At 37.5% G+C, this 27,250-nt stretch overlaps 1 protein-coding gene across 2 annotated transcripts in view; it reads right to left on the bottom strand.

Annotated features, from left to right (window-relative positions):
• FMN2 (formin 2) overlaps window positions 1-27,250 on the bottom strand; it is a 307,908-nt gene that overhangs the window by 123,591 nt on the left and 157,067 nt on the right. For both annotated transcript variants that reach the window (XM_012738321.3, XM_075995507.1), the window contains exon 8: window positions 15,122-15,183. In XM_012738321.3, the coding sequence (XP_012593775.2) occupies window positions 15,122-15,183 (62 nt within the window). The remainder of the gene's footprint in view (window positions 1-15,121; window positions 15,184-27,250) is intronic.

Below are 27,250 nucleotides of genomic sequence, written 5' to 3'. Positions count from 1 at the left end.
TTGATTATTTATTCCTTTAATAAATTTATTGCCCAGTTAAATTTCAGTTGTTGCAATCACGGGCAACAAGGAGGGAAGGTTGATGACCCTATCAAATGTAATACGTCAAAACCATCAAATGTTTCTACTGTTTATGCATAATTTCAAGTCAGGACCCAGCTTCAATAATAATCAAGGTTTTTAGCAAACACAACAATAATCACATTTGCCACCAATAAAAAAACCTCTACCTTATATGACCAAGTACGCTAAACTTGAAAGTCTTCTACATAAACTGCAACCTTCCTGGTCCTAAGTACATTCCTGTAACATCAGCAAAATAAAGGAATTTAAAGATAGTCTAGTGAACATTTATGGCATCAGGTTGGCAAAATTTGCTGCAGTGGCTAGCCAAGTGTACCATTTTCCTAATGCTTGTCTGCCACCATGGAAAATTACTGGGAAATGTTTACTATATGTGTGTCAGAAGAGATTGTCTTCCCAGAAGAGCTGAATAGCTATTAAAGAGTGAATGTGCGAGAAAGACTTTCTGTATTCTACCAAGCAAAGAAGTTTGTTAATGTTCTCAAAGAGAGAAACAAGACACAGATCACAGACGAATAGCATTTATGTAAAAACGATGGCTGGTAGAAGCAGACAGGGAACTCATAAACAATTCAACACCACACACAAGGATGTGCAATTCATGTTCTTCTGAGGGAAGATCTCTTGAAGGACTAAAAGAAGTTGTAATAAAAGGGGAGGCAAACAAGTATTTCCATTATTGAAAAAGGTTTACATTAAGGACCCAAACATGAGAAAATATAGCAACAGGAGTCAAAGCTAGGATTAAACCAACATAAAAGTATTCCAAAAATATCTTTTTTTATGTATTAAGGATTTATTTTCCAGCTACTTTCATAAAGAATTTAAGGACCACAATAATAGCGATGTTTTTTTTCTTTTTAAAGAAAAAACCCCTCTTTTTAAATCGCAGAAACTTGACTATCTCTTCATTCCAGGTCAGTACTTACTGAAGACAGGCCTGTGATTTATAAAGGTTAGTAGAAATTTGAATCTGGCATTAGCATAATACAGCAATCTTCTCTTATTCTTTTTATTCCAGCCATTTGTGTGCCTAGCTATACACAAATGGATGCCATATTTCTCCTCCCCAAAACACCACACCCTTTATGACCAACTCTTCTTTTTTGGGGGGGTGGAGGACTTAAAATGCCTGATAGTATTTTTTGTGTGAAACTAGTGTTCATAGAATGTTAGCATTTGAATTCTTATATAATTAAAATTATATGCACATGTTTAGCTGCCCAACAAAATGATATTTTCCTTGTAGAGGAGGGTAATAAGTACCCAGCATATTTCTGGGCAGTTTACTATATACAAAAACGTAAGTTGGAAAAGAAAGCACGTATATATACAGTGTTTTTCAGGGTATTAATATATACTGTTATTTTATACACATTATCTTTAATATTTACTTAAATATTCTATACTGTAACACGCACAAAGCTTTCTAGGAATGGAGCCATACTGGAATATCTAAGAAAAACCATACTTCAATTTTATCAATTGGTTCACCATTTTGGAAAATCTTATTAGTGATGATAAAGTTATTTTTAGATACTGTACTCGAGGTGATTATAAATACAGGGACAAATATCTGCCTAATTCATTATATCTTCTAGTTCTATCATACCCAAGCAAGCTTTCACATAATTAAATGTATCATAGTATATTATACATGTTATAATGTTATTTCTACTTTATAGTATATGCAGACACTAGATGATTTAAGTTATGTATGTAGATAGATTGTATTATCCATAAATTTCTTTTCAGGATAGTGAAGGAGACATTATGCATATTTGTTAGAAAAAGGAAGATCTGGGTGGGTAGAATGGAGAAGTAAAGGCCTAGTCTGATGGATATTCATGCAGGATGACTCATCTTCCTGTAGGCAGCTCACTTCCCCCCAAAAGAAATGATAAGAGTAAGGTAATTGGTAGCCTAATAATCAAATGTTGCAATGTGAAGTGTCACAGCAAATTTTAAGGGATTAATTTCTACATTGTTCTATAGTTTACTACATTGTTTACTACCATTTCTACATTGTTTCTAATAGTTTAGAACAAGATGTGTGGGTGAAGGAAAAGGAAGAGTGCTATGGAGTTCTAAAAATAATCTCTCCGCAGTTCTCCTTCATTGAGGTATAAGGGAGATACTTATCTTGATGTGCAAATGAATTAAGTGCTGGGAGAAAGTGTGTGGGGCATCAATCTCGTCAGTTCAGCAACTTCATCTTACTTGAAGTTACAGATTCCATAATACACCGTTAGAGACTCTGCTTTCTGTCTCAATGATAAAGAAAGCAAGAGTTTTCAGACGTATTATTAATGAAAATAAAAACTGATCATCAAATTAACTTTGTGGAACATTGATCACAAAATTATTTTCTTCTAAAAAACAATTCCATCATTCAAATCATGATCAAAACCCTGATATTCTAAAAGAAATTCTATGTAAGAGAGCTTGTCAAGGCTAGTGTTCTAATTACCATAAATACATTTTTTTAGTGCTTACTACATGCCAAGGAGGTACAATACTAAGGGGGAAAAACAGACATAAGAAATTTCACGAGATAGGAAAGAATGAGAACAAAGAAAATCAAGTGAGTATATGTGGAATGTCTAGGCTGACAAGTGTTCCAAAGATGAGACGCATGTTGCATGTCCCGTAGTAGGAAGATTTGATACAAGGACGAATTCCTAAGGAAGGGGGGAATGAGAACTGTAGGCTTAGGAGATATAGACAGTAGAAATCTCCAGTCTGAAAAAACAGCTCTTGTCAATGCTTTTCTAGTGGTGGGATCTGCTTGGTTTTGAGGAACTGAGGAACTAGGTGACTTAGAGGGCAGGGAGCTGCAAGATAGTAACGTGGCCAGACCAGGCCAAACTACAAAACAAATGTGAAAGAGAAGTGCTCTGAGCACCTACCTGCAAATTGTAAACAGCCATAAACTCTACAAGCCAATACTGAACATGAAAATGTCCACTGCTCTACAGTAAGTCAGCCGTTTGGATATCAACCAATCAAATGAAAACCTCATATTAAAATAAGAGGCAAAATATATATGAACAATTCCATGTCACCTATTTCTATATATTTCCAAGGCAGTAATGTTCATCATTTTAACCTTCATTTTCCAGGAATTTCTGCAATACAGTCAGTTTGTCCAAAAGAAGCATAACTATCAAAAAAATCAGTCAATAATTTTATGATTTGGCAGGCCATGTCACATCCTAGATGAACAAGAAAGAAATATAATTTCTGGTTTGTATTAAGTCTGTAGTCAATCTGTAAGTGATTCCAGACCTAAAGCTTTTCTTTTCTAATTCTGAAATACACCTTAAGCACATTTATGGCTGAAAATGAGTATACTTGCAGGGATTTCATGAACCAACTCAATAAAACAATGAAATGTGAGAGTATGGTTTTATAACGGCTATGTGAAGAAAGTCAATACCCCTCTCGTTTTTGTTTGAAGAAACTGATGATTAAATGTTGCTTAAAACATGAATCAATTAAATTCCTCTAGGAAGTTACGGGAACACAGATGGGTTAATCCAATTCATTTTCATTAATGTAATAGGGCATTACACTTTTGAGGATGCTGTATCATGTGGCATGCTCTGTATCCTTCCTCCAGATGAAAGTTTATGGTATGTCAACTACTACCCTAAGTAAAGATTACTAGAAGTATAAAGCACGCCTGTGAAATTCAATCCTGAGAAGTGTAAATTTAGACCTCTAATTCTTTCTACCCTATCTGCTTTTTTTTTTTTTCTTCCTTCTAATTGGATTAGAGCTATTTAATTACAAAGGGGTATGGAATTTTTTCCCCTTTCCTATCTTTTTTCATTTTCTTCCCTCTTCGGTTGAACTTCTAATAGGATTCACTTCTAGGGTTTGGTTTGGTTTGAATATTTAAGATTTTATATATTTGTTTGCTTCTTGAGTATGAAAGAAAACAAAATTGAACCATTTTCATCAAAAAAAAACCAACTGAACTGATAGTTATACATGGACATTTTACCACATACATATTTGACTTGATGTTAGTTGTTCAACATAAATAAGGAGCCTACCTCAACTACTCTCTGATTTTCAATACCACAATCTACCATTTCCTACCCACCCCACAAACTCACTATTCCATATAAGGAGTGTATTTCAAAAATCGGAAGCAATTGATATATGTAACCAACTGTAAATATTATACACTGCTTATGAAAAGACTTCACTCTCTGAACTTAATGATAGCCAATAACCCTAAATAAACTATAAAGATTTTTGTTTTTAAAAACTTACTAGGATGTACTGTATTTAGTAACTATGTGGTTTCACTAGGTTTTAATTCCTTAGTAAACAGGAATTGGGCCCTCAGGACTGTGGTTTTTGAAATTAGGGTGTGTTTAGATTTGGAGACTGCCCAAAATTCATTCACATCTAGAAGAGAAAGCTCACTGCCAAACACATGCAATCAGAGGAGAAAAAAAAAGATTACATTCTAAATAAGGTTTGTATAACAAATACTTCCATCTGTTTCCCAGAGATCAAATAGAACTACTTTAAAACAGCCCAATGACATTTAAGCATCTGGCAAAAAGAAAGTGTGCTGTATTTATGGGAAAGGATTCAGGTTAGCAATATTTTTTTGTCCTCAAGGTTAAATAGTGGAACGCTAAGTATGATTATTCCTCATATATTTAATAACAAAAAGAACTGAGTTTAAACATTAGTTTTTTTTTCCCTAGATAAAATTTACATGTCCTTTCAAATACTACTATTATTAAATTATAAAGTAAAAATTAAGATTATTTAGATATCTTTCAAACCTTGTTTCAGATCTGAAATTAATAATTACAGTAATACCAACCTAATAGGGTTTGAAAGGTTTCCAAGGAGAACTCAAGCCAAGTCAAGCATGTGTGCACATACATCACTCTTTGTTTCTATAGACACTTTGACGTGAGCTAAGACTCATGCCACATGAAGTCAAAAAGTACATTTACTTACACGCCAGATAAGACCACGCCTTCTCGAAACCTCAACCTTCCCTACCAGTGCCGGTTACTGCCTCTTACCTCCCAATGTACCTTGCAGAACCGAATGTGAGATAATGGACTAGGCTCTTAGCATTTCCTCCTTTACAGAGAACGCAATGTCAAGCTTCGCCAGTAGGGGGCTCTGGAGGGACCATGCAGGAGGAAGGGGGCTGCTCTTCCTGGCTCTGGTATGCAGTTGTTTCCCTTTGCTCCTACCTGCTGCACAGCTGGTCAGCCGTGCAGGTGTGTGAGGACATCTGGGGGATGCTCTGCCTCAGCCCCAGCAGCGCACCCAGAGTGCAGAGCCCTCTGGCAACCTCACAATCCCAGCCTAGGCTCCATTGACTAATTCTCTCCCAATTCAAACAATGCACTGGGCCCTTGCACCAGCCATGGATCATCTATGCCCTGAGGGTTGTTTCCTGGGCCCTCCCAACAAGGACACTGTACACTCTGGGCTTCGGGTCCACGATAGCATCCTGACACCTGCATGCCTGCCCACCGGCTGTAGCTCACCCGCCCTCAGAAGTTTGTTTCCTGCTCTCCCGGAGACTATCGACCAGCTATGGCCCAGGCAAACAGTAGACTCTAACCACACCTTCCCTGGTGAACCCCAACTTTAGAGATGGGCCCCCCCACCCCCGTCCACATTTATCCTTCCTTGGGTATGCTCACTCAGCCCTAGGGTGCCATTATAGTTATTGTCACACTCTCATACTCTTCCATCATAGGTTCATCATTCATTATAATAAACTTCCCTGTTTACATTACTTAATGATGACGGTTCCCTGATTGAGCCCAGAGTGATAGACCATTTAACATTCAGAGCCTCACCATTCACTTTCTGCCTTGAGATTACCAGACCCCTATGCCTGCATATCCATTTGTATGAATGAAGAGACAACTCAGACCTAACATGACCAAACCAGAATTCTTATTTCCCCATCCTTCACCAAACCACTTCTATTCAATGGCATACCAGTTAATGGCAACCCTTTCCTTTGCTTGGGCCAAAAATCTTGAGACCACTCTTGATTGCTCTTTCTCTCATAGTTTGTGACCAACCTATTAGCAAATTCTACTGGTTTATTCTTCAAAATAGTTCCAGAATCCAGCCACTTCTCACCAGCTCCACTGCTTCTGCTGAGGTCCCTGCCACTATTATCTCTTCTTACCCTTAAAGGTCTCTGACATTCTACCTTGCCTTCCCATAGTCTATTCTCTGGTAGTCAGAGCTTTCCTTCTAAAACATGAATCCTTTAGCCAAAATCCTGTATCAACTTCCCATTTTACTCAGAGTAAAAGTCAAAATCTTTTAAAGACCTACAAGGCCCTGGAGGAGCTGGTCCCTCCCCCCCCAATAAATCTCTAATTTCCTCCTACTAAATCTCCCTCCCTGACATTATTTGGGCCTTCCTGACATTCCTTTACATCAAAAGTGTCCGTGATCACACTTCAGACAGGATACTGTCTCCTAGATTTCCATATGGCTTCTCTTCTTCATATCCTGCAATTCCTAGCCCAAATGTCATCTTTCAAGTAACAACAATATTTAAAATTATACCCACCATGATGGCCAATCTCTATTTCCCTCACATTAATTTTCTCTATAACACAGAATATTTTAAAAACTATAAACGTGTATCCTAGAAAATCCTATTAAAGACTTTAGAACAATTATACTGACCTCTTATGATGATGGGTCATATCCTATTACAAAAATTATCCTATACTACTAAGAAGACAATTTTATGTAGTAATTCTTATGGTAAGAAGTATAAGTGAAATAATACATAAAAATCATATATATTCAATTATTTGGTAATAAGTAAAACAGTAACTATGTTAAATTATAACTATATAATAGACACATTCCTTGACATTATATACTAAATATGTTTGTGCAAATCTGGATTTATTTCTACTGTACTATAGTAGCATTTTGCAAACTATATAATACTACTGTAACTCACTAGATTCATAATTTAATTGAAGGAATAATTTAGTTTAAAATTCCAACCACTTGAAGACTACCATTTAATTAGGCATATACTATGGCTTTGGGCAGTTTTATTTTTAATTTTAAGCTAATAGTTTCCCCAACTTATTTGATTATGCAACACACATTTTACCATAGACTACAAAAACAAGAGTGCTTCATTGAATCCAATTCGGAAAACACAATATTGGGGAAAATACACTTTAAAAAATGAACACATTTCTTTTTTCAACAAAACCCAGATTGTATATCTGGTATCATAGAGAATAATGAAGTCATTGAAATGATAACTTTTATACAGAAAATAAATTATTGAATACAGATACATAAACAGCATACTGTGTTGCCCAAGATACCATACAAAATTATCCAATGTACCAAAAAAACAGGAAAATGTGATCAAGTCTCAAAGGAAAATACAATATGCAGATGCCAACCCCAAGAGGACCCAGATGTTCAAATTATCACACAAGGGCTTTAAAACAGCTATGATAACTATGCTCCATGATGTAAATGAAAATAAATAAAGAATAAATGAAAATATTAGGAACCTCAAGAGAGGATTTGGGGAAGATAAAAGAGTAGGAAGTACTAGAAATCTGTTTCCCCACTTAGGCAAAAATTGTACTAGCAGAATCTGTCTGGGGTCGACTGAATGCTTGCAACTTCCAGGGAAGGCTTGGACCTTAACCTTTGGTCAGTTTCAGTTCTCAGCACATTAGTAGCCACCCATTCCCCACCCCAGCCCTGTGGCTGGCAGCTGTGCACATGTTCCCAGAACCTACACACAGCCTGCAGGAGCCAAGGTGGGAAAAAGGACCGTACCCCTCCAAATATCCGATACCAGATTACCTCTCCTTATCACGCAGGTGCAAATAAAGAGGCAGGAGGCCATTGTTGTTGCACCTCCCCCAACTGTCGCATGTCCCTCCCTAACTGGCTGAAGTGACTGCCAGGGAATTTAAAGGGTCACAACTCTCTTGTTTTTTTTCAGAAAAGATTTGAGAAGATCCCAAGTATACACCACAGGCTGATCCTTGGCACAAAGACAACCTACCTACAACCATCAAAAAAGCCAAAAGCAATAAATATAAACAATAAAAAACAGCAAACCCTGGAGGAGAAGAAGAATTTGATTTCCAGAGTTATCATATCAGATTTGAATATTCAGTTTTAAAAAAAGAAATTACAAGACATACAAAGAAAGAGAAAAATATGGACCATTCAAAGTAAAAACGATCAAGTAATAGAGGCTGTCCCTGAAAAAGACCTGAGGGCAAGGTAAAGACAAAGACTTTTTAAAAATTGTCTTAAGTTTGCCCAAAAAACTAAAGAAAGATATGGAGAAAGCCATGAAAATGATCTATAGACAAAATGGCAATATCAATAAAGAGATAGAAAACCTAAAAAGAAACAAAAAGAAATTCTGGAGATGAAAAGCATAGTAACTGAAATTAAAAATTCACTAGAGGGATTCAAAGGCAGATTTGAGCAGGCAAGAGAATGAATCCATGAACTTGAAGATAGAACAACAGAAAGTATCAAGTCTAGAGAACAGAAAGAAAAAAGATTGAAGAAAAGTATAGAGAGTCTAAGGAACCTGTGGGATACCATCAATCAGACCAAATACCTAGTGTGAAAGTCATACAATGAGAAGATAGAAAGGGATAGAGAGAACATTTGAAAAAACAATGGCTGAAAACTTTCCAAATTTGATGAAAGATGTGAACATAAAGATCCAAGAAGCACAATGAACTCCAAATAAGATGAATCCTAAGAAACCCACACCAAGACATAATCAAACTTTTGAAAGACAAAGTTACAGAGAATCTTGACAGTAGCAAGAGAGAGAAGCAATTTGTCACATGCAAGAGAACCTCAATAAGACTATCAGCAGATTTCTCATCAGAAACTTGGGAGGCCAGAGGCGCTGAGTTGAGATATTAGACGTGCTAACAGAAAATAAGCTGTCAACCAAGAATCTTTAACCAGTAACACTGTCCTTTAAAAGCAAGGGAAAAATAAGATATTCCCAGGTAAACAAAAGCTGTGGGAATTCATCACCACCAGAACTGCCATGCAAGAAATGCTCAAGGGAGTCCTGCGGAATGAAATAAAAGAACAGTAAATAATAGTAACTCAAAGATGTATGAAGAAATAAAGATCTGAGCTCTTCAGCCACTTCAAGTCTTAGCCTCTTTTAACTGGTAAAAAAACAAGGCAAATTCTCTTTGTGAACAAGAAATACCAAGGTTCCCAGAGATCACCTGAGATAGGAGAGCCCTAGCTCACTGCAACCTCAAATTCTTGGCCTCAAGCAATCCTCCTGCCTCAGGCTCCTGAGTAGCTGGGACTACAGGTACACACCACCACACCTGGCTAATTTTTCTATTTTTTGTAGAGACAGGGTCTCACTCTTGCTCGGGCTGATCTCAAACTCCTGGCCTCAAGTGATCCTCCCACCTCAGACTCCCAGAGTGCCAGGATTACAGGTGTGAGCCACCATGCCCTGTGAATTTCCTAATGTTGATGACCGCAACATGGTTAAGTATTGCATATTGGTAAGAAATACACACTAATGTATTCAGGGATGATAGGGCAACTTATATGCAAATGACTTTTTAAAAATGTTCTTTGTATTACACCTGCAACTTTATTGTATCTTTCAGATTATTTCAAAAGGTAAAATACAAATTTTAAAATGATGGCTGGGAATAAAGTAGTATTATTTTGCATTTGACAAACTTCAAAAAACAAACAACCAAAAAACCTACTTTTCCCTAACAATTCATGTTGCCTGTAAACATACTGGTATTTAATCTTCCTCATTTGGCAAAATCTTCAGACCCTTGAGGAAAAGGTCCAGTATTACTCTAATTTACTTGGTACCTAACCTTTGTTACTTTCAATCCTACCAGTTTTAGAGATGATTATTCACAGGTTGACAATCACAACTACTTTAAGTTCTATGTTCGCAATTATTTTTATTTAAAAAAAGGTCACAATGTAATAAATGACCTAGAAAACTCTTTTTAAATCTATTTGATAGTAACAAAATTCTGATATTAGTATTAGGAAGTATTATAAACCTGGCTCCCTATTTGGAAATGAGGAAATTGAAGCTGAAGAGAATAACTTATTGAAGTTACACATCTATTCAACTATAGTGCTCAAGACTAAAGAGAGTTCTGACTATATTATCCCATGTTCTTTTCTACTATACAGTGCAGTCTCAGCTCCTCCTGGGGCATCTCTGTTCAGGTATCCTCAGTGAGTTAGGAAATTTTGTGCTTACGCACATAGTCTTTAGAAGAGATGTCCAGGTGTCAACCCCAGCTCTGAGTTTTATGAATTTCTGTGCCTCGGTTTCCTCTTTTCTAAAAAAAAAGATTAAAAATAGTACTTCTTCCCCATAAGCAATTAAGGAGTTAATCTATATGATCTGAGAGACCAAAATATCAGCTAAGATGGATCAGCTAAGATGGATCCCAAGGTTAAGGAAACAAAAGTTACCTACAGGTCAAGGGTTCAGGGCCAAGCTAACATGACAAATTTCTAAATTCTTGTGGCTACAAGGAAAATCACATTGTTGCTAAACTCCCTGACAATAGGAGCTATCAGCAAATTATCAGACCCCTCCTAACTTTGAATTATAACCCAGATCACTACAACTCTGGTTGGACTGAGAACTGGCCTTACAAACATTCCCATCTGAAAAGCAACCATCAACTTCAAGTCAGTTTCAGGCAGGTTATAGAAACTGCATACAAACTGTCACTGTGTCCTATATTGACCCTTTGATGTAAAAGAGCCAAACTCCACCTCATTTTAATGCTGAAACCCCAAAGTGAACATGGGATGTGTGTTACATATAGGTTTACCCATTTGCACATGAACTGCACTCAAGATATGGCATTTTCCCCAAACCTGGTGAATATGTATGACTATTGTGTAATATGGACTCTATGAGGCATAAAACCCAATCTGTCCCCTTTCCTCTACAAATAGAGAACACCTTCCGTCCACACTAGAAACTCTCTCTTCCTGGTTTGCAAACTGATACCACCAATAAAGCTCTCTTTTCTACTAAATTATTTAGCCATTCTGGTGGTCTTCTCAACATCACCTATATAAGGCACTTAAAGGATTAAATGAGTTAATACATGGAAGGCATTTAGAACAGTACATAATAAACATTAAATTCTTACTATTACTAAAATTCAGTGACCTTTATCTTTAAATGATCATAATAGCTCTTTTAGAAACTTAAATTCCTCACAACTAGAAAAGGGAGATTTGAACAATTGCATTTTTTCACTAATAGGAAGTACATAGTTCAATTCTCTCTTAACTTTGGAGTATTTCTCCATTGGGAGAATATTCACCAACTAGCTAGGGTAGCATTTATCTGCTACTGCTGTATATCATTCAAAGAAATCAGATTTTGCCTTAGCATTTATCCCTTAAAAAACTGAAGACACTTATATACAAATAGGCCCTCAGCAGTCTGTCTTTAATGATCCATGACTCTTAAAATCCTCTTAAAATGAGTGTTTAAACACTTTAAATGCTCATTTACCCTTCTCAATGTTTCAACCACCATGCTTATCACTTTTTATATATAGCAGGTGCTCCATAAATGATGGGTGGGCTTTCAGATTCCACTGGAAAGAACCACTAGTTATTTTATATGTGATATCCTCTTAAGTTATTATAAGAAGAGAAAATAGCAAACCTAGATATTCAATATGGAACCTCACAATAGATATCAATTAGTCTAAGGAAAAAAATACTTATAAAGCATGTAACAGAAGCCAAAGAAAAGTTCCGAAACAAAGGCTATCAGTAGATTCCACTTATTAATTAACATAAACATTCACTCGACAAATACTCTTTGAATAATTCCTATGGGAAAAATGCTACCAAACTGTAGGTGCCGGAAATATTGCTGTGGATAAAACAAATATTTCTGCTTTCCAGGATTTGTATTTTAAGGGATATTGGGAATTAACATGTGAATATTTGTATATAAAGTATATATAATTACCTATTGTTCATAATGGATTCTTCAAGTTCTAATACTGCAGATGGCTATCAAAAAAACCTAGCCTACCACTACCTGAACTAATATTATTGTGAATACCCCCCACCCAAGGCAACAGTATTAAGGTGGGGCCTCTGAGACATAATTAGGTCATGATAGCAGAGCCCTTAAGAATAGGTTTAGTGCCCTTCTCTAGAGAATGCACTTGCCATTTCCACCATGGGAGGTTACAATAAGAAGACAACCCTCTGTGAATCTGAAAGATGATCCTCACCAGACCCCAAACCTACCAGATCCTTTACCAGGGGTCTCCCAGCCTCCAAACTATGAGAAATAAATTCCTGTTGTTTATAACCCCTCTAGTCTGTGGCATTCTGTCATCGCACCCCAGACTAAGACATAGTCCCTGTTTCGCTTTCCTGGAGTACGATGATAATAAGTAGACACTAATTCTAGGTAGCTATCTAGTTTTTCCTGAATCAAAAATACTTAGTTTGTGAAATTAGTTTACTTTGAAAGGCTAAAAAATGCCCCCCCCCCAAAATATTCTAAATAACTATAAAATAAATTTTCTTCATAAATATAGCTGTATTCAATGTTCTATATTTTTTTCTGGATATATTTCTACACAATGCTACACCAGGCTTAAATGAGACATACATTCATTCATTCATACACACACACACACACACACACACACAAGATATGCATACACAAACATCATGTATATTGTTTATGTAAAGTATGTGAAAGATAGACATATACACACCAACATTTTAAATCATTGTGATCTGCTGAAAAAATTACTTTCCCCTGGTATTTCCTCATTTCTTCCATATGACCCTCCTGGCTGGGAGAGGGTTAGTATGAAAGACTCAAGAGAAATGCAAGCTCTCTTGGTACCACCCCCAATTGTGATGTTCTAAACACCGATTTCATGGAGACACTAACATACTAAATACATGATTTATTTTTTCTAGCTTTCCCATCATATAGTGACAGCTACATAATAAATCACCCAAACCTTCCCTTTCAGTCTTTGTTCATGATTCAGTTTCACTGAACACTTATGCTCCCTGTGCTTGCTGGGGACCAACACTGTGCTTGATCGATAGATGCCACACAAGGCACCAAGAGAAATATTTTCGCTTACAAAGGTCTCAATCTCACAGGGCAGACCACATATACATATGTTTAGAAAGGACCAAATTCAAGAGTGGACAAGCAGGCTGAACAAACAGTCCTTAAGGGAGTGGTCAGGCAAGAGAGCCGGACTCCTGTCACCACATGTGTCTTCCAGAGCCAAGAATTCTTTGACTTGAGGCAGAAAAGTCAAGCACCACCTAAGTCCACACCCCAAAGAGCACAGAGGCTTAAATACCAGGCAGGTCACAGGCAAGAGCAGAAATAAAGTTAAAAAAAAAAAAGTTCAAAGACATTAGAGATGAAATAGGACTACACTGAGATTTTCTCTTACATATAATCAAAAACACTGAAAAGGGAATTGCTTTCTTACTCTATGCATTGATGTTATTTAATGCCATGCTCCAGCTAACCCCATTTCACATCACACTTCCCAAAGGTGCTGACTGTGCCATGCTGCGGTTATTCTCTTCTGAGACCTTGCTCCTTTTCCTGCCACCTTCATAAGAAAAAGTGCTACATAGAGAACAAAAAAGCTGAATGTCCATTCACTTAGTGAAGTAAACTGTGGTAGTGTAGAGGAATGCAAACAGGATGAATTAAACCCCAGCTACACCACAACAACTAGCTCCATACCCTGGAGAAAGTCATTCAACCTCTCTGTTGTCTAAGTTTCCTCATATGTAAGATAGGGACAACAATAGCACCTGCTCATGGTTCATGAGAGAAATGCAAATCAAAACCGCAATGAGATAGAACTTCACACACTTGGATGGCTACCATGAAAAAGGCAAAAGGTAAGTGTCGGTGGCAATGTGGAGAAAGGGAACCATTGCATGCTATCTGTGGGAAAGGAAACTGGTACAGCCATTATAGAAGACAGTGTGGATGTTTCTCAAAAAATTAAAAATGAAACTACCATGTGACCCAGCAAGTCCACTTCTGGGTATGTATCTAAAGGAAATGAAATAAGTACGTTGAAGAGATGTCTGCATTGCCATGTTCGCTGCAGCGTTATTCACAATAGCCAAGGTATGGAATCAACCTAAGTGTCCATCAACAAACGAATGGATAAAAAAATATGGTATATATACACAATGAAATATTACTCAGCCACAAAAAAGGAGGAAATCCTGCCATTGGCAACATAATGGGTGAACCTGGAGAACATTACGCTAAGTGGAATGAGCCAGACACAGAAAGACAAACACAGAATCAAAAAATCTTGAACTCATAGAAGCAGAAAGTAGTTGTTGCCTGGGGGTGGGGGAAAGACGGGGGGAAATAAAGAGATATTGGTCAAAAGGCAAAAACTCTCAGTTATGAGATAAATAACTTCTGAGGATCCAATGTGCAGTACAGGCAGTGACGGATGTGTTAATTTGATTGTGACGATAATCATTATACAATGTACGTGTATTTCAAATCAGAACATAAGGTTGTATACCTTTAATATATTCAATCTTTGTCAATTTAATGTTTTAAAATTTAAAAAGCGTGCATGTGTGCATATGCAGTACACATGAAGTGCACAGAGCAATGCTTGGCTCAAATTATGCCCCCCAAAAGTATTAACTATTATTTCAAAAAAGAAAACATGAGTGACCTCGCATGTAACATGATTTGATTCAAAATCTTTAAAGCCATGAGAGCACACATTTGTTGGATATGTTCCTAAAAAGTATGGTAACAAATCCCTACTTACATAAATTCACTGAACCCCGATCAAATCTCCTTAGAGGATGTTAAAGCAACACGCCTACACACGTACACAGACATGTACTGTGTATATATCATACACTCACACACGAAATTCCTTCTGTTACTCACGTTCTCATAGAGAGCTTGAAGGGTCTCCAGGTCAACGACTGAATTGTCCAAGTTCACAACAGCTGTGAAAAAAAGACAAAAGAAAGACTATAAATTGCCACAAGCCAGTTGTGAAAAGATGTTTGGCCACCTCAGGCAATAGCGTTCATGACCCAACAGTCAGAGAGGGTAGGAGATTCAACTTCAAAGTTTCCACTTGCTCTACTACAAAGACTGCACCAGGAAGTCCAATGGGCCAGGTGTCAAGTGCTAAAGCTTTCATTTCCTCCACAAATACCAAATCCCATGAATATGGCCCGGAAGAGGTCAGAGAGAAAGCACGGGTCTGTCTTTCACAGCCCAACTGAATGAATTTGAAAAATCTCCTTAATATTAGAAAAATAAGCAAATTACTCCTGTTACTGCTATATCCTTCTTTTATACCAAAAAATGCTCATACCTGCCAATTTATTTAAAACATTTGACAAAGGTTTTCTCTAATCATGAAACTGATTGACTTAGCGGATGCACCCATCTGCATTTCCTGTTATAATTCCTCAAAGTGTTATAATCAAAGGATAATTCACTGATACTAGTATTGAAATGAGCATGGATTAAACCTTAAAAATCCATCCTTAAAATACAAACTACCCATGTTATACAAGGAAGAAGCAGAATAGATGATCGAAAATCAGGAATATGTTCTTTATGCGTTTGTTTGCCTAGGAAATGTTACACAGCATTTTGGAGTAGGTGTGCCTTAAATCTTGGCTTAGGCATAGGTTAATCAAAATCATTCTTCATGTTCTACAGACGTATTAGCTAGAAACAAGGTGAATTTTCCCTGATCAGATTTGCAGCAAGTAATAAGTGGTGTTAAAGATTTCTAGGAAAAAAAAAATCACCCAGTGGGTAAATACAAATTGGATATATTTATTTTGATAACTGAGGCATTTTACAATGTCTCTTCTCTTAAAGCTTAAAGTACATGAGATATTTTCTAGTTGACTCTGGCTAAATCCCAAGAAAGAATTAAGTTAAAGACAAGTGGGAAATGAAAGCATAGGATGGATGAGAAATCTAACCTAAGTAATTTAGCATTTCTATTTGGAGCTGGGAACAGAGCCCAGATTCACCAACAAATATTATACCAAGTAGAATATGATACTTCCACCCTAATAATAATCCACTATCTCAATTCCCCAAAAAACTTAGTTCTCAATACAAATCTAGGGGTTTAAGATTCTCAGACAAATCTCCTTACTCCTTGGAGCATATAAAGCAAACATATCACAAACTTCTTTAAAGTAGTAACAACATAGTCCAACTAACTTTGACTATACTTCAAATATTAATTGAAAGGGATTAACTACTAATTTTCACTTTTGTACTATGTAGCAAAAGGCATAAAACCCAGGTAAAGACAGTAAATTTGTATATGGAATTACTCCCTTTAGATTTGCAGAGTCTAGCTCTTAAACAAACTCTTACAGTGGTTTTTGACTTTGGAATTCATACACTAGCAAATAATCCAGTAATTCTCTATTTTTCTTTGGTGAGATTCATTGAAAAACTAAAGGAAACGCTAATGGTCAATTTAGTGTAAGATTTCATCCTCAGAACAAGGCAAAAAAGCACAATATAATCAATCATTCATATTCAAGTCAAAGCTCAGAGCATACAATTGTCCTTTTTACTTTATCCACCTTTTTTTTTAAAGACAAGATCTCACTTTGTCACCCAGGCTGGAGTGAAGTGGCATGATTATAGCTCACTATAACCTTGAACTCCTGGGCTCAAGCGATCCTCCTGCCTCAGCCTCCCAATTAGCTATAACTACAAGTGTGTGCTACCACAGCTAGCCAATTTTTCTTTTCTTTTCTTTTCTTTTTTTTTTTTTTTTTTTTTTTTGCAGAGATGGGGTCTCACTATACTGCCCAGGCTGGTATTGAACTCCTGGCTTCAAGCAGTCCTCCCACCTCGGATTTCCAAAGTGTTGGGATTACACGTGTGAGCTGTTGTGCCCAGCTATCCATTATTTTAAAGCATGCTGCTCTTCCTACAAATTTTCCCTGCAGAAAACTTTACTTGTGAACATCCTGAGGTTTCTCATCTTTTTATCTCATGTAATGTCATACACCTAAGTATATCTTAATAAATATCATATGCTCCTAACTAAGTTCTCAAAGGTCCTAACCCATTAAACCTCATTTTAAATCATCTACAGAAAAGCTACTGAATGGACGCAGTGATAGGCATCCTAGACAAGAAATAAACACAAAAGATGTAATCTGGGAAGGATCCAAGTTATTGAGGTACTGTATTTCCTCAATTTAAAAAATAAAAAAATACATGTTAACAGTTAAAAAATCAGAACCTTAGTTTAAAATTCATATGTTAGCAGATTTTTAGTAGTTGTCTTCCATTGCTCCCTCCCTTAAAATCAGGTGATATATAGGCAGGCGGTACGTTTTCAATTAATGAGATTCTATAATCAAGAAGATAAGATCATGCATTCCCTCATTAATTCAACAAAATGTAAAGATGTAAAGTGTTTCTTATACATCAGGAATTATGCTAGTTTACTAGAAGGGTTGACAGTTATGTGAGTAATAATAATTTGTGATTAGAGCTACTTGGGTGGGACTGTGCTGAATTGTCCAGCCCTGAAATTTTGTAGACAACCAGTTATGCACAGAGACTACACCAATCAGATGTCTAGTTATGATCATGCTAAGGAATTTTTTAATTTATTTTTTGGTGGCAAAAGATTCAATGAAAATATTCCTCAGAAATCTCTCAGTTCCAGGTCCAAACTTTCAGCCTCATTTGGGAGGAAAACACCGAACTATTGAAAGTATATCAAGGTGATAGTTCCTTTAAAGGGAATACTACTTGTATGCCATATTGATGTGGAAAGAACACAAAACATGGAATCGAACTAAACTGGGTTTAAATTTAAATTTTTATTTGCTGCTGCATTACTTCAAGTAAGTTACTTAATAAGCTTTAGTTCCACATAGGGGAGGAGGGAGGAAAAAAATGGAAAATATTAGCAAAGGTTTGGTTTTGAGTTTTTGTGGAGCTCAAAGACAGTAACAAGTAAAAAGGTCTGACATGTGGTTGGTTAATGTCATTTCCCCATGCCAACTTTTCAAAATGTTCAACTCTTAGAAGATACTTACGACACTAGCAAGCCTTATTTTCAAACTCAAAGTTAAACAAGTATTTATTTTTTCTATTTGTGTTTTAGTTCCCTCATGTATCAAAGTGAAAAATTCCAACTGCATCTATTGAGGAATGGCACTTTTAACTGAATGATGAACTATCAGAATGAAACAGGTAGCCTGAAGCTAATGGGTGTTGTTCATTGTCTTCAGTCTTGTTTATTTACCCCTTAAACAATTAAGCAGAAGATTAGATTTCAGAGCACGAATAAATCCAAAATTTAAAAGAGTATTCAGTGATAAATGTTTAATTCAGGTTACTTTATCTATAATATTCAACTAGGTACTAATGTTGATCATACTTCAGATTAGAAGCCACTATACCTCAAACTCATTCCCCGCTCCGTGCTTTAAGACAGCGGTCCCCAACCTGTACCACCGCCTCCCCCCAGTGGAAAAATTATCCTCCATGAAACCGGTCCCTGATGCCAAAAAAGGTTGGGGATCGCTGCAAGACATTCAAGAACACCCATCGTTGTCTGGTACACTTCACAATTCCCACCCCCTGCAGCTCCATAATGCAGTTTTAATTACTTTCTCCAAAAATATACATAAATAAATGTTACTTTGAATGTAACCAAGCAGCATCTGTTTCGTTTTTATGTGAGAGGATGCAAGAACAAAGGAGGTGTTGAGAGGAAACACTGGTCCTTTTTGTACATTAAAAGATTATTCATTTATTTGTCAAGTGTGCTAACTTTCTAGGCTTAAAACGAGTGGAGATGTTTACCAATCCCTTTAAACAACCTATAAATGACCATGCGTTGTTAATAATTATAACTCCAGTCCAAAATGGACAGCAATTTTATTTTTACATTACAATCTTATAAAATGCTCATGACTAGATTAAGAAGTAGAAGAATCGAGTACACTGTTTCAGGCTTTCATGCCAACTGGCTGTGCATCTTTGATCAAGACACTAAGCTTCTCTGAGACTCTCTCAAGTACGATAAAAATAACTTTTGTCTGCAGCATATGTTTATCATGTGGAGAAAATAAGCAATTATATAGGAGAAAGATAATTCAAGAAGGCTTGAAATAGTGTATGTAATTAATTTTAATATGTGTGTTATCTATAAACACATTGGTTAGAAATTAGAATCAGGGCTAAGAATGTGTCAGATTAAAATTAGGTTCAGGATTAAGCATATGCTTTCAATAAACAAAAGTTAAGACCTAATAGCACTTTTCTTCATTAATTCCACAGGTTTGAGCATGCCAAAATTCAATGTCATTTTCATTAAACCATGATATTACAAAATGAAGAACAAAATGTCCTATTTTGGAACTCAAATAGTCAATTTAACCTAAGATATTAAAAATGTTTCAAAATAAAATGTTTCAAGAGAAAAAGAATCTGTTTCCTTTTGATTTTAAGGTATTGCATTATGCAGAGAGATAGGAACACTCCTACACTGTTGGTGGGACTGCAAACTAGTTCAACCTCTGTGGAAAGCAATATGGAGATACCTTAAAGCGATACAAGTAGATCTACCATTTAATTCAGCAATCGCACTACTGGGAATCTACCCAAAAGATCCAATGACACTCTACAAAAAAGACACCTGCACTCAAATGTTTATAGTGGCACAATTCACAATTGCAAAGTTGTAGAAACAACCCAAGTGCCCATCAATACATGAGTGGATTAATAAAATGTGGTATATGTATACCATGGAGTACTATTTAGTTTTAAGAAACAATGGTGATATAGCACCTCTTGTATTTTCCTGGATAGAGCTGGAGCCCATTCTACTAAGTGAAGTATCTCAAGAATGGAAAAACAAGCACCACATGTACTCCCCAGCAAATTGGTATTAACGGATCAACACCTAAGTGGACATATAGGAAAAACATTTATCAGGTGTCGGGCAGGTGGGAGGGGGAAGAGGAAATGGGTATATACATACATAATGAGTGAGATGTGCACTGTCTGGGGGATGGTCACACTTGAACTTTTGACTCAAAGGAGGAGTGAGGGTATAGGCAATATACATAACCTTAACATTTGTACCCTCATAATATGCTGAAATTAAAAAAAAAATGAGCAAAGAAAAAACAGATATTGCATTATGGATCTCTATAATGAAAACTATAAAACATTGATGAAAGAAGTTGAAGAGGACACAAAAAATGGAAAGATGTTCCATGCTCATGGATTGGAAGAATCAACATTGTTAAAATATCCATACTACCCAAAGCAATCTACATATTCAACACAATCCCCTTCAAAATAACAACGACGTTCAGAGAAACAGAAAAACTAATCCTAAAATTTATGTTGAACCACAAAAGACCCAGAAACCCAAAAGCCATCCTGAGCAAAAAGAACATAACTGGAGGAATCACACTACCTGACTTCCAATTATACTACAGAACTGTAGTAACAGAAAACAGCATGGCATTGGCATAAAAACAAACACATAGACCAATGGAAAAGAACAGAAAACCCAGAAATAAATCCACACATCTACAGTCAACGTACCTTCAACAATGATACCAAAGAAAAACAGTGAGGAAACGACAGTCTCTTCAATAAATGGTGCTGGGAAAACTGGATATCCATACACAGAAGAATGAAACTAGACCCTTATCTCTCACCATATCAAAACTGATAAAAGACCTAAATCTGACACAAGAAACTACTAAAAGAAAACTTTGGGGAAATGCTCCAGGACATCGGTATGGGCAAGGACTTCTTGAGTAATACCCCAAAAGCACAGGCACCCACGCAAAATTGAACAAATGGGATAACATCAGGCTAAATTGCTTCTGCACAGCAAAGGAAACAATCAACAAAGGGAAGAGAGACAACCCACAGAATAGGATAAACTATCTACAAACTACCCATCAGATAAGGGACCAATAACTAGAATTATAAGGAGATTCAACAACTTGATAGGAAAAAATCAAATAATCTGATTAAAAATGAGCAAAGGATCTGAATAGACATTTCTCAAAAGAAGACATACAAATGGCCAACAGATGTATGAAAAAAATGCTCAACATCATTAGTCATCAGAGAAATGCAAATCAAAACTGCAATGAAATATCATCTCACCCCAGTGAAAATGGCTTTCATCAAAAAGACAGACAATAATGAATGCTGGTGAGGACGTGGAGAAAGGGGAACCCTTCACAGTGTTGGTGGAAATGTAAATCAGTACAACCACTATGGAGAACAGTATGGAGGCTGCTCAGAAGACTGAAAATAGAACTACCCTGTGACCCAGTAATCTAACCACTGGGTATACATCCAAAGGAGGGGAAATCTGTATATCGAAAAGATATCTGCACTCCCATGTTTACTGCAGCAATATTCACAATAGCCATGATTTGGAATCCACCTAAGTGTCCACCCACAGATGAACGGAGAAAGAAACTGTGGTACACATACACAATGGAATATTATATAGCCACAGCAAAGAAGGAAGTCCCGCCATTTGGAACAACATGGATGGCACTGGAGAACGTTACGTTCAGTGAAAAAAGCCAAGTACAGAAAGACAAATCTTGCATTATCTCACTCATATGTGGGAGCTAAATATTGAAAACAACTGATCTCCTGGAGAGAGAGAGAGTAGAATGATGGTTACCAGAGGCTGGGATAGTGGGGTGGGGAAGATAAAGTGGGGATGGGTAATAGGTACAAAAATAGAATTAGTTAGATATAAGGAACAATATTTGATAGTTACAACCAAGTGACTACAGTCAACAATAAGTGAGGGCATACTTCTAAATAATAAAAAGGGTAGAATTGGAATAGTCATAACACAAAGAAATGTTAAATGCCTGAGGTGATAGATATCCCAATTACCTTGATTTGATTAATTCATATTGCATGCCTGTATCAAAACATCACATGCACCCTATAAAGATATACAACTATTATGTACCCATGATAATTAAAAATTTAAAAAGATACTGAATTACATAAAAAAATTACATGCAAAGTAATTAAAAGCAAGCAAGAATTACAGACCCCATATAAGAAATAGCCCCACACTGGACACATGACATTGTACACAAGCAGATGAGTAACCCTGGGCACTTGGTCTTTGCTATTAACGTGTTCTGCCTGATAGCTGCCTTCTTCAGCGCCAGTACTGAGGGACATCCTTCTTATTCTAACTTCCCACAAATGCTAAATCGCCCACAGGCTAGAGAGTAAACTAACAGACCTGTATGAATGTCTACATGACACAAAGAATCCTGTCTCTGTGCTTTCAAAGCATTACACACAAGATAAAGGACCGTATTTTAAGAGCTTGCCTGAAAAGAAACTCATTTAAAACAAAACACCTCACAAAACATTACTGCCCAAAGTTGTTATTCTTTCACATGTTTTGAGTAAGCCAAATGAAACAGTTCACTTTACATGTATAATTCAATATAATATGATTACTCTTGTTGAATACAACATCTTAAGCCATGGAACAGTGTTAGCGCCTGCCTTACCCTAATCTTGATATGATTTTAAATCAGGGACCTGTTGAGGGGGATGAGACTGGAGCAGCCTCAGGGCTGCACTTGATAGCCCCTTCCCTCCATGAGTCCTGAACACCCACCCCACCCACTGCAGTCTCCTCCCTTAATCCTTTCTGCGTGGTATGCTGAACTGGAGGTAGAGACCCGTGAAAGCGGAAAACCTCAGGGTGTTCATTACCAAGTGTGTTAGTTATTCATGTCTGCCAAGCAAGTTATGCTGAAGCTTGAGGGTTTGAACAGCACACATGTATTATGTCACATTTTCTGTGGGTGAGGAATCCAGGAGTGGCTTCCCTAGGTCTGTCTGCCCCAAGGTCTGTCGTAAGACTGCAGTTACGGTGTCGGCCAGGGCTACGGTCTCATCTGAAGGCTCTGTATGAGGATCCGCTCCCAACCTCACTCACTGGTTGTTGGCAGGACTCCGTTCCTCAGGCTGAGGGTCTCAGCCTCTCACTGCCTGTTGGCTGGAAGCCTGAGTCAGTTTCTTGCCAGACAGGATTCTCCTTAGGGAAACTTACAAGGAGATAGCTGGCTTCCCTCAGAGAGAAAGAAAGGGCATGCAAGACAGAGCCTCCCTCTCTTTGAAACCTAATCTCGGAAGTGTCATCCCATCACCTCTGTTATATTCTATTCATGTGAACCATGAGGTTCAGACCCACACAAGGAACAGGGTTCCACAAGGCCATGACTACCAGGAGGTGGGGCTCTTTAGGGGCCATCTGAGAGGCTGCCCACTGCACCAAGTTGTTGATCAACAGCTATTTGTTCCTTAAATAATGTCTTATTTGCTCAATTCCCAACCCATGGTTCTTTAGTGCTCTCTACCCTGTAGTAATTGTATTAGTATGAATGTTTTTACTTTTTTTGCTTTTATTTTTAATTTTTCTTTTTTAGAGACAGGAGTCTTGGTATGTTGCCAGGCTGTTCTCATACTCCCGGCCTCAAGCAGTCCTCCTGCCTCAGTTTCCTGAGTAGCTGGAATTACAGTGCTCTCTACGCTGTATTAATTGTATTAATATGAATGTTTGTACTTTCCTATTAGGCTCTAAGTTGACAGAGGACATGGGTAAGCAGCATGATTCAGTGGAAAGAAGAAATGCACTAGACTGGAAGGCTAGTGTCCTGTACAGGTACAGCCTATCAAATCAGCCAAACTTCCTAATTTTGACAGATACAGACGATATGAGATATACTGTACAGATGTACAGAGACATAGGAGATAATGTGGATAGACTTCTTCCCTCCACAATTACATGGTCAAGCTTCATTCATTGTTGTATCCTTCACTGTATCTGGAAGAACCCAACACGTAAGAGGCTTGGGAAGACATATTCCATGAATGTCGAAAGGCTGAAATAGGCTGAGGTGAGTAATTCCTAAAATTTAACTCTAATTTCAATTTTACTGGCCAAACTGACCATTCTTTGAGATTACTCTGAGTATCTTTTCTTAAATAACTGACTTCACTCTAGTGGCTGCTGTAGCTTAAAAATACAAAACACAAAAGATACTAATATGTCATAACACACCATCATCTGACAGCAATTGAAAGCAGTGAGTCGTGGTGGGCTCTGTAGCCAGCTGGCTCTACAACTTACCGTCTGCATAAGCAAAAGCATCTCAATTTCCTCATCTGCAAAATGGACCAAACAAGAAGAATGCCTACTCTATAGGGGTTCTTATAGATTACATAATAAAAATAAAATGCAGTGCCATGTACAACACAAACACTCCAAATGGTGGTTGTTAGTATTACCATGGCTCCTTTCACGTTCCTGTGTGGAAAATGTTTTATTACTATTTCCCCAACTCAGTATCTTGATTGAGAGGTTATAGACAAACTAGGCTGGAAATGTTCTTAGCAAAAAAGAAAAATGACAGTGTCAGTTGTACTGATAGTGACATGGGAGACTAAACAAGGACCCAAAGGGAAACCATCGACACTGGTTTTGGTTAAGGTATATGAAAAGAGAGGCAGAATCAGCAGAAACTTAAACACAAAATGAGTACAAATCAGCCTGTATTTACAGTTCATGCCCTCTTGTCACCGACAGAGTTAGAAAGAGTATAACGGCTTAGAAAAACCATCTTTACCCCATTTGGGATTCAGAAGCCACAAGAAGCTAGCTTTGCAAATTGCTGAGAAGCAAAGTCCTTTGTGTGAGCAAGAACTCATCCTAAGTAACAGGGATCAGAAACATCCTCTCATATAAAATGGTCCCAGGTTTGTCATCTTACCCTAGCCACGGGGAACCAAAATGTTCTAAGAGCTCTCTTTAAGGAACTGCAAGTAACCTGTCATTTAGACTTTAAAATCAGTTAATTTCTATTTCACTATATATTTCGGTGAAAAAACAAAAAAAATTTTCACCTTTGGGAGGGTAAGTAATCACTATGGATTTATCTGACAATATTTGTTATCTCTTTTGAAAATGTCTTATAAAGCATTTTGGGGTTCTAGAGATATATACACTCCCCCATCCAGAAGAGCTCACATTATAGTGAAGTGGGAAGATATATCAACAAATAGTTACACTATAATGTAAGTCCAAGGTAGAGCTTATAGGAATGAGAGACATAAAGAATTGGAGTTTGGAAAGAAAGAAGTAAAACCGTCATTATTATATGGGCAATGGGCACACTTACAACTTTGATTCAAACTGTACAAAAGCAAATTATGTAACCAAAACCTTTTTTACCCCCATAATATTCTGAAATTAAAAAAAAAAAAAAAGAATTGGAGTTGTCAGATGGAAAAGATCCTCAAAGAGACAGAATCTCTGAAAGCAAATGAGTAACAATAGGTGGTTTAAATCTTAATACCAAAACCTTCCATTCAGAGAGCTTCATTTGATTTGGACTGTGATACGTATACAGGAAGTATCTCTGCTTTGGATATCAGAGGAAATACGTGCATCCAATTTTGTTCTCTTCTGAAATTCCATTAAAACTATAATAAAGAGAGAATTTTGAAAAAGATAAACCCAGAAGGATTGGAAGAAAGAAGGGGAGATGACAGCAACAAGGTATGGAAGCTAGCAGTACCAAGTTAGTCACCCTTAAGACGATATTAATAAATGCATAGCGGTCACTGAGAAACCTGGGAACTAACCCTAACAGCAAAGGGTCTGGCAGCAGGGACCTGTCCAGCAGAGGGTAAAGAGAGGAGTGCTGGAAACAAGAAGCCAGTCAGGCCACCACATCCCCATTTCCTGAACAGCCTCCTCAATGCTGTCAGCTTGACTTTCTTAAGAAATTAAAACAGAGACCAGCAAGCACAGCTGTAGGACAGGCACTGAGCTGGAAACACAGGGACCGTGTGTGTGTTGAGCACAGAAGTCCCTCATCTCCAGCCTGCCCTCTTCCTTGACCTTGGGTACAGAACACCGCCAGAAATTGGAAGTCTACAAGGAATTTCATCAACCCAAGGAAAGAGCAAAACATAAAGTCATCGGTAAAAGCCCCACACATAACAGACACAGAAAACGCTACACTGAACTCAAAATCAAAAAAGCCTTATGTGAGGACTCATGGCTCCTCATTACCTTTGAGACTTTAAGCAAGAACAGACAGCCAAGGATCAAATCATCTACAGGGAACCTCTAGAGGGAATGTTAGAGACCAAAAAGCAAGAAAAAAAAATTTAGAAAGGCATAAAACTCTTCCTCCGCCTACAAAGTATCATCAGTACTGCTGTCTGCACATCCTTCTCTGCGCATCACTTCCTAATCCCACCGATGAAGCCTTTGCTCAGATGACCGAGTCTAAATCACCAGTGATTTGGATCTTGTGCAATCTACATGCACATTTCTCAGTCTTTGGCAGCATCTGACACAGTTATAAATTCTTTCCTTCTGAAACATGAACTTCATTTGACTTCCAGGACACCACTCTCTCTTCCCCTTCCTTCTACTTGCAATGTCCCCCATTCCTTAGTCTCCCTTGCCGAACCCTTCTCTCTCCAGCCTCTTATTTTTGGAGTGTTCTAGGGCTCAACCCTGGCACCTCCTCTCATCTCTCTGTACACTCACTGCCTTGGTGGTCTCACCCAGTCTCATGGTGGTCTTGGGATACTGACACACTTTCATCACCAGCCTCCAACCCCCTCCTGAACCCCTAATTTATAGAATCAATTGCCTTCTCAGCATCAGCACATGCATGTCTAGCAGGTAGGTGCACTCGGCTCACACTCTCCCCTGTCTCGTGCACACTCCATCTGCCAGGTGCTCAGATGAGCCGTCCTGAACTCCTTTCTTTCCCTCACCTTCCACATCCAACTCATCATGAATCCTCTTGGTTCCATATTCCAAACCCATCCAGAATATGACTTTACTTCACCACCTCCACCATTACGCTCTGTCCTGACTATTGCCTGGGTCACTGCAACGCCCTCTTAATGGAAGAAAATGGTTCTAACAAACACAAAAACATGGTA

The sequence above is a fragment of the Microcebus murinus genome, chromosome 19 (assembly GCF_040939455.1).
Source record: "Microcebus murinus isolate Inina chromosome 19, M.murinus_Inina_mat1.0, whole genome shotgun sequence".
NCBI classification, from domain to species: Eukaryota; Metazoa; Chordata; class Mammalia; order Primates; family Cheirogaleidae; genus Microcebus; species Microcebus murinus.
Note: the sequence above shows the minus strand (reverse complement) of the source record. Positions and strands in the feature narration are given on the sequence as shown.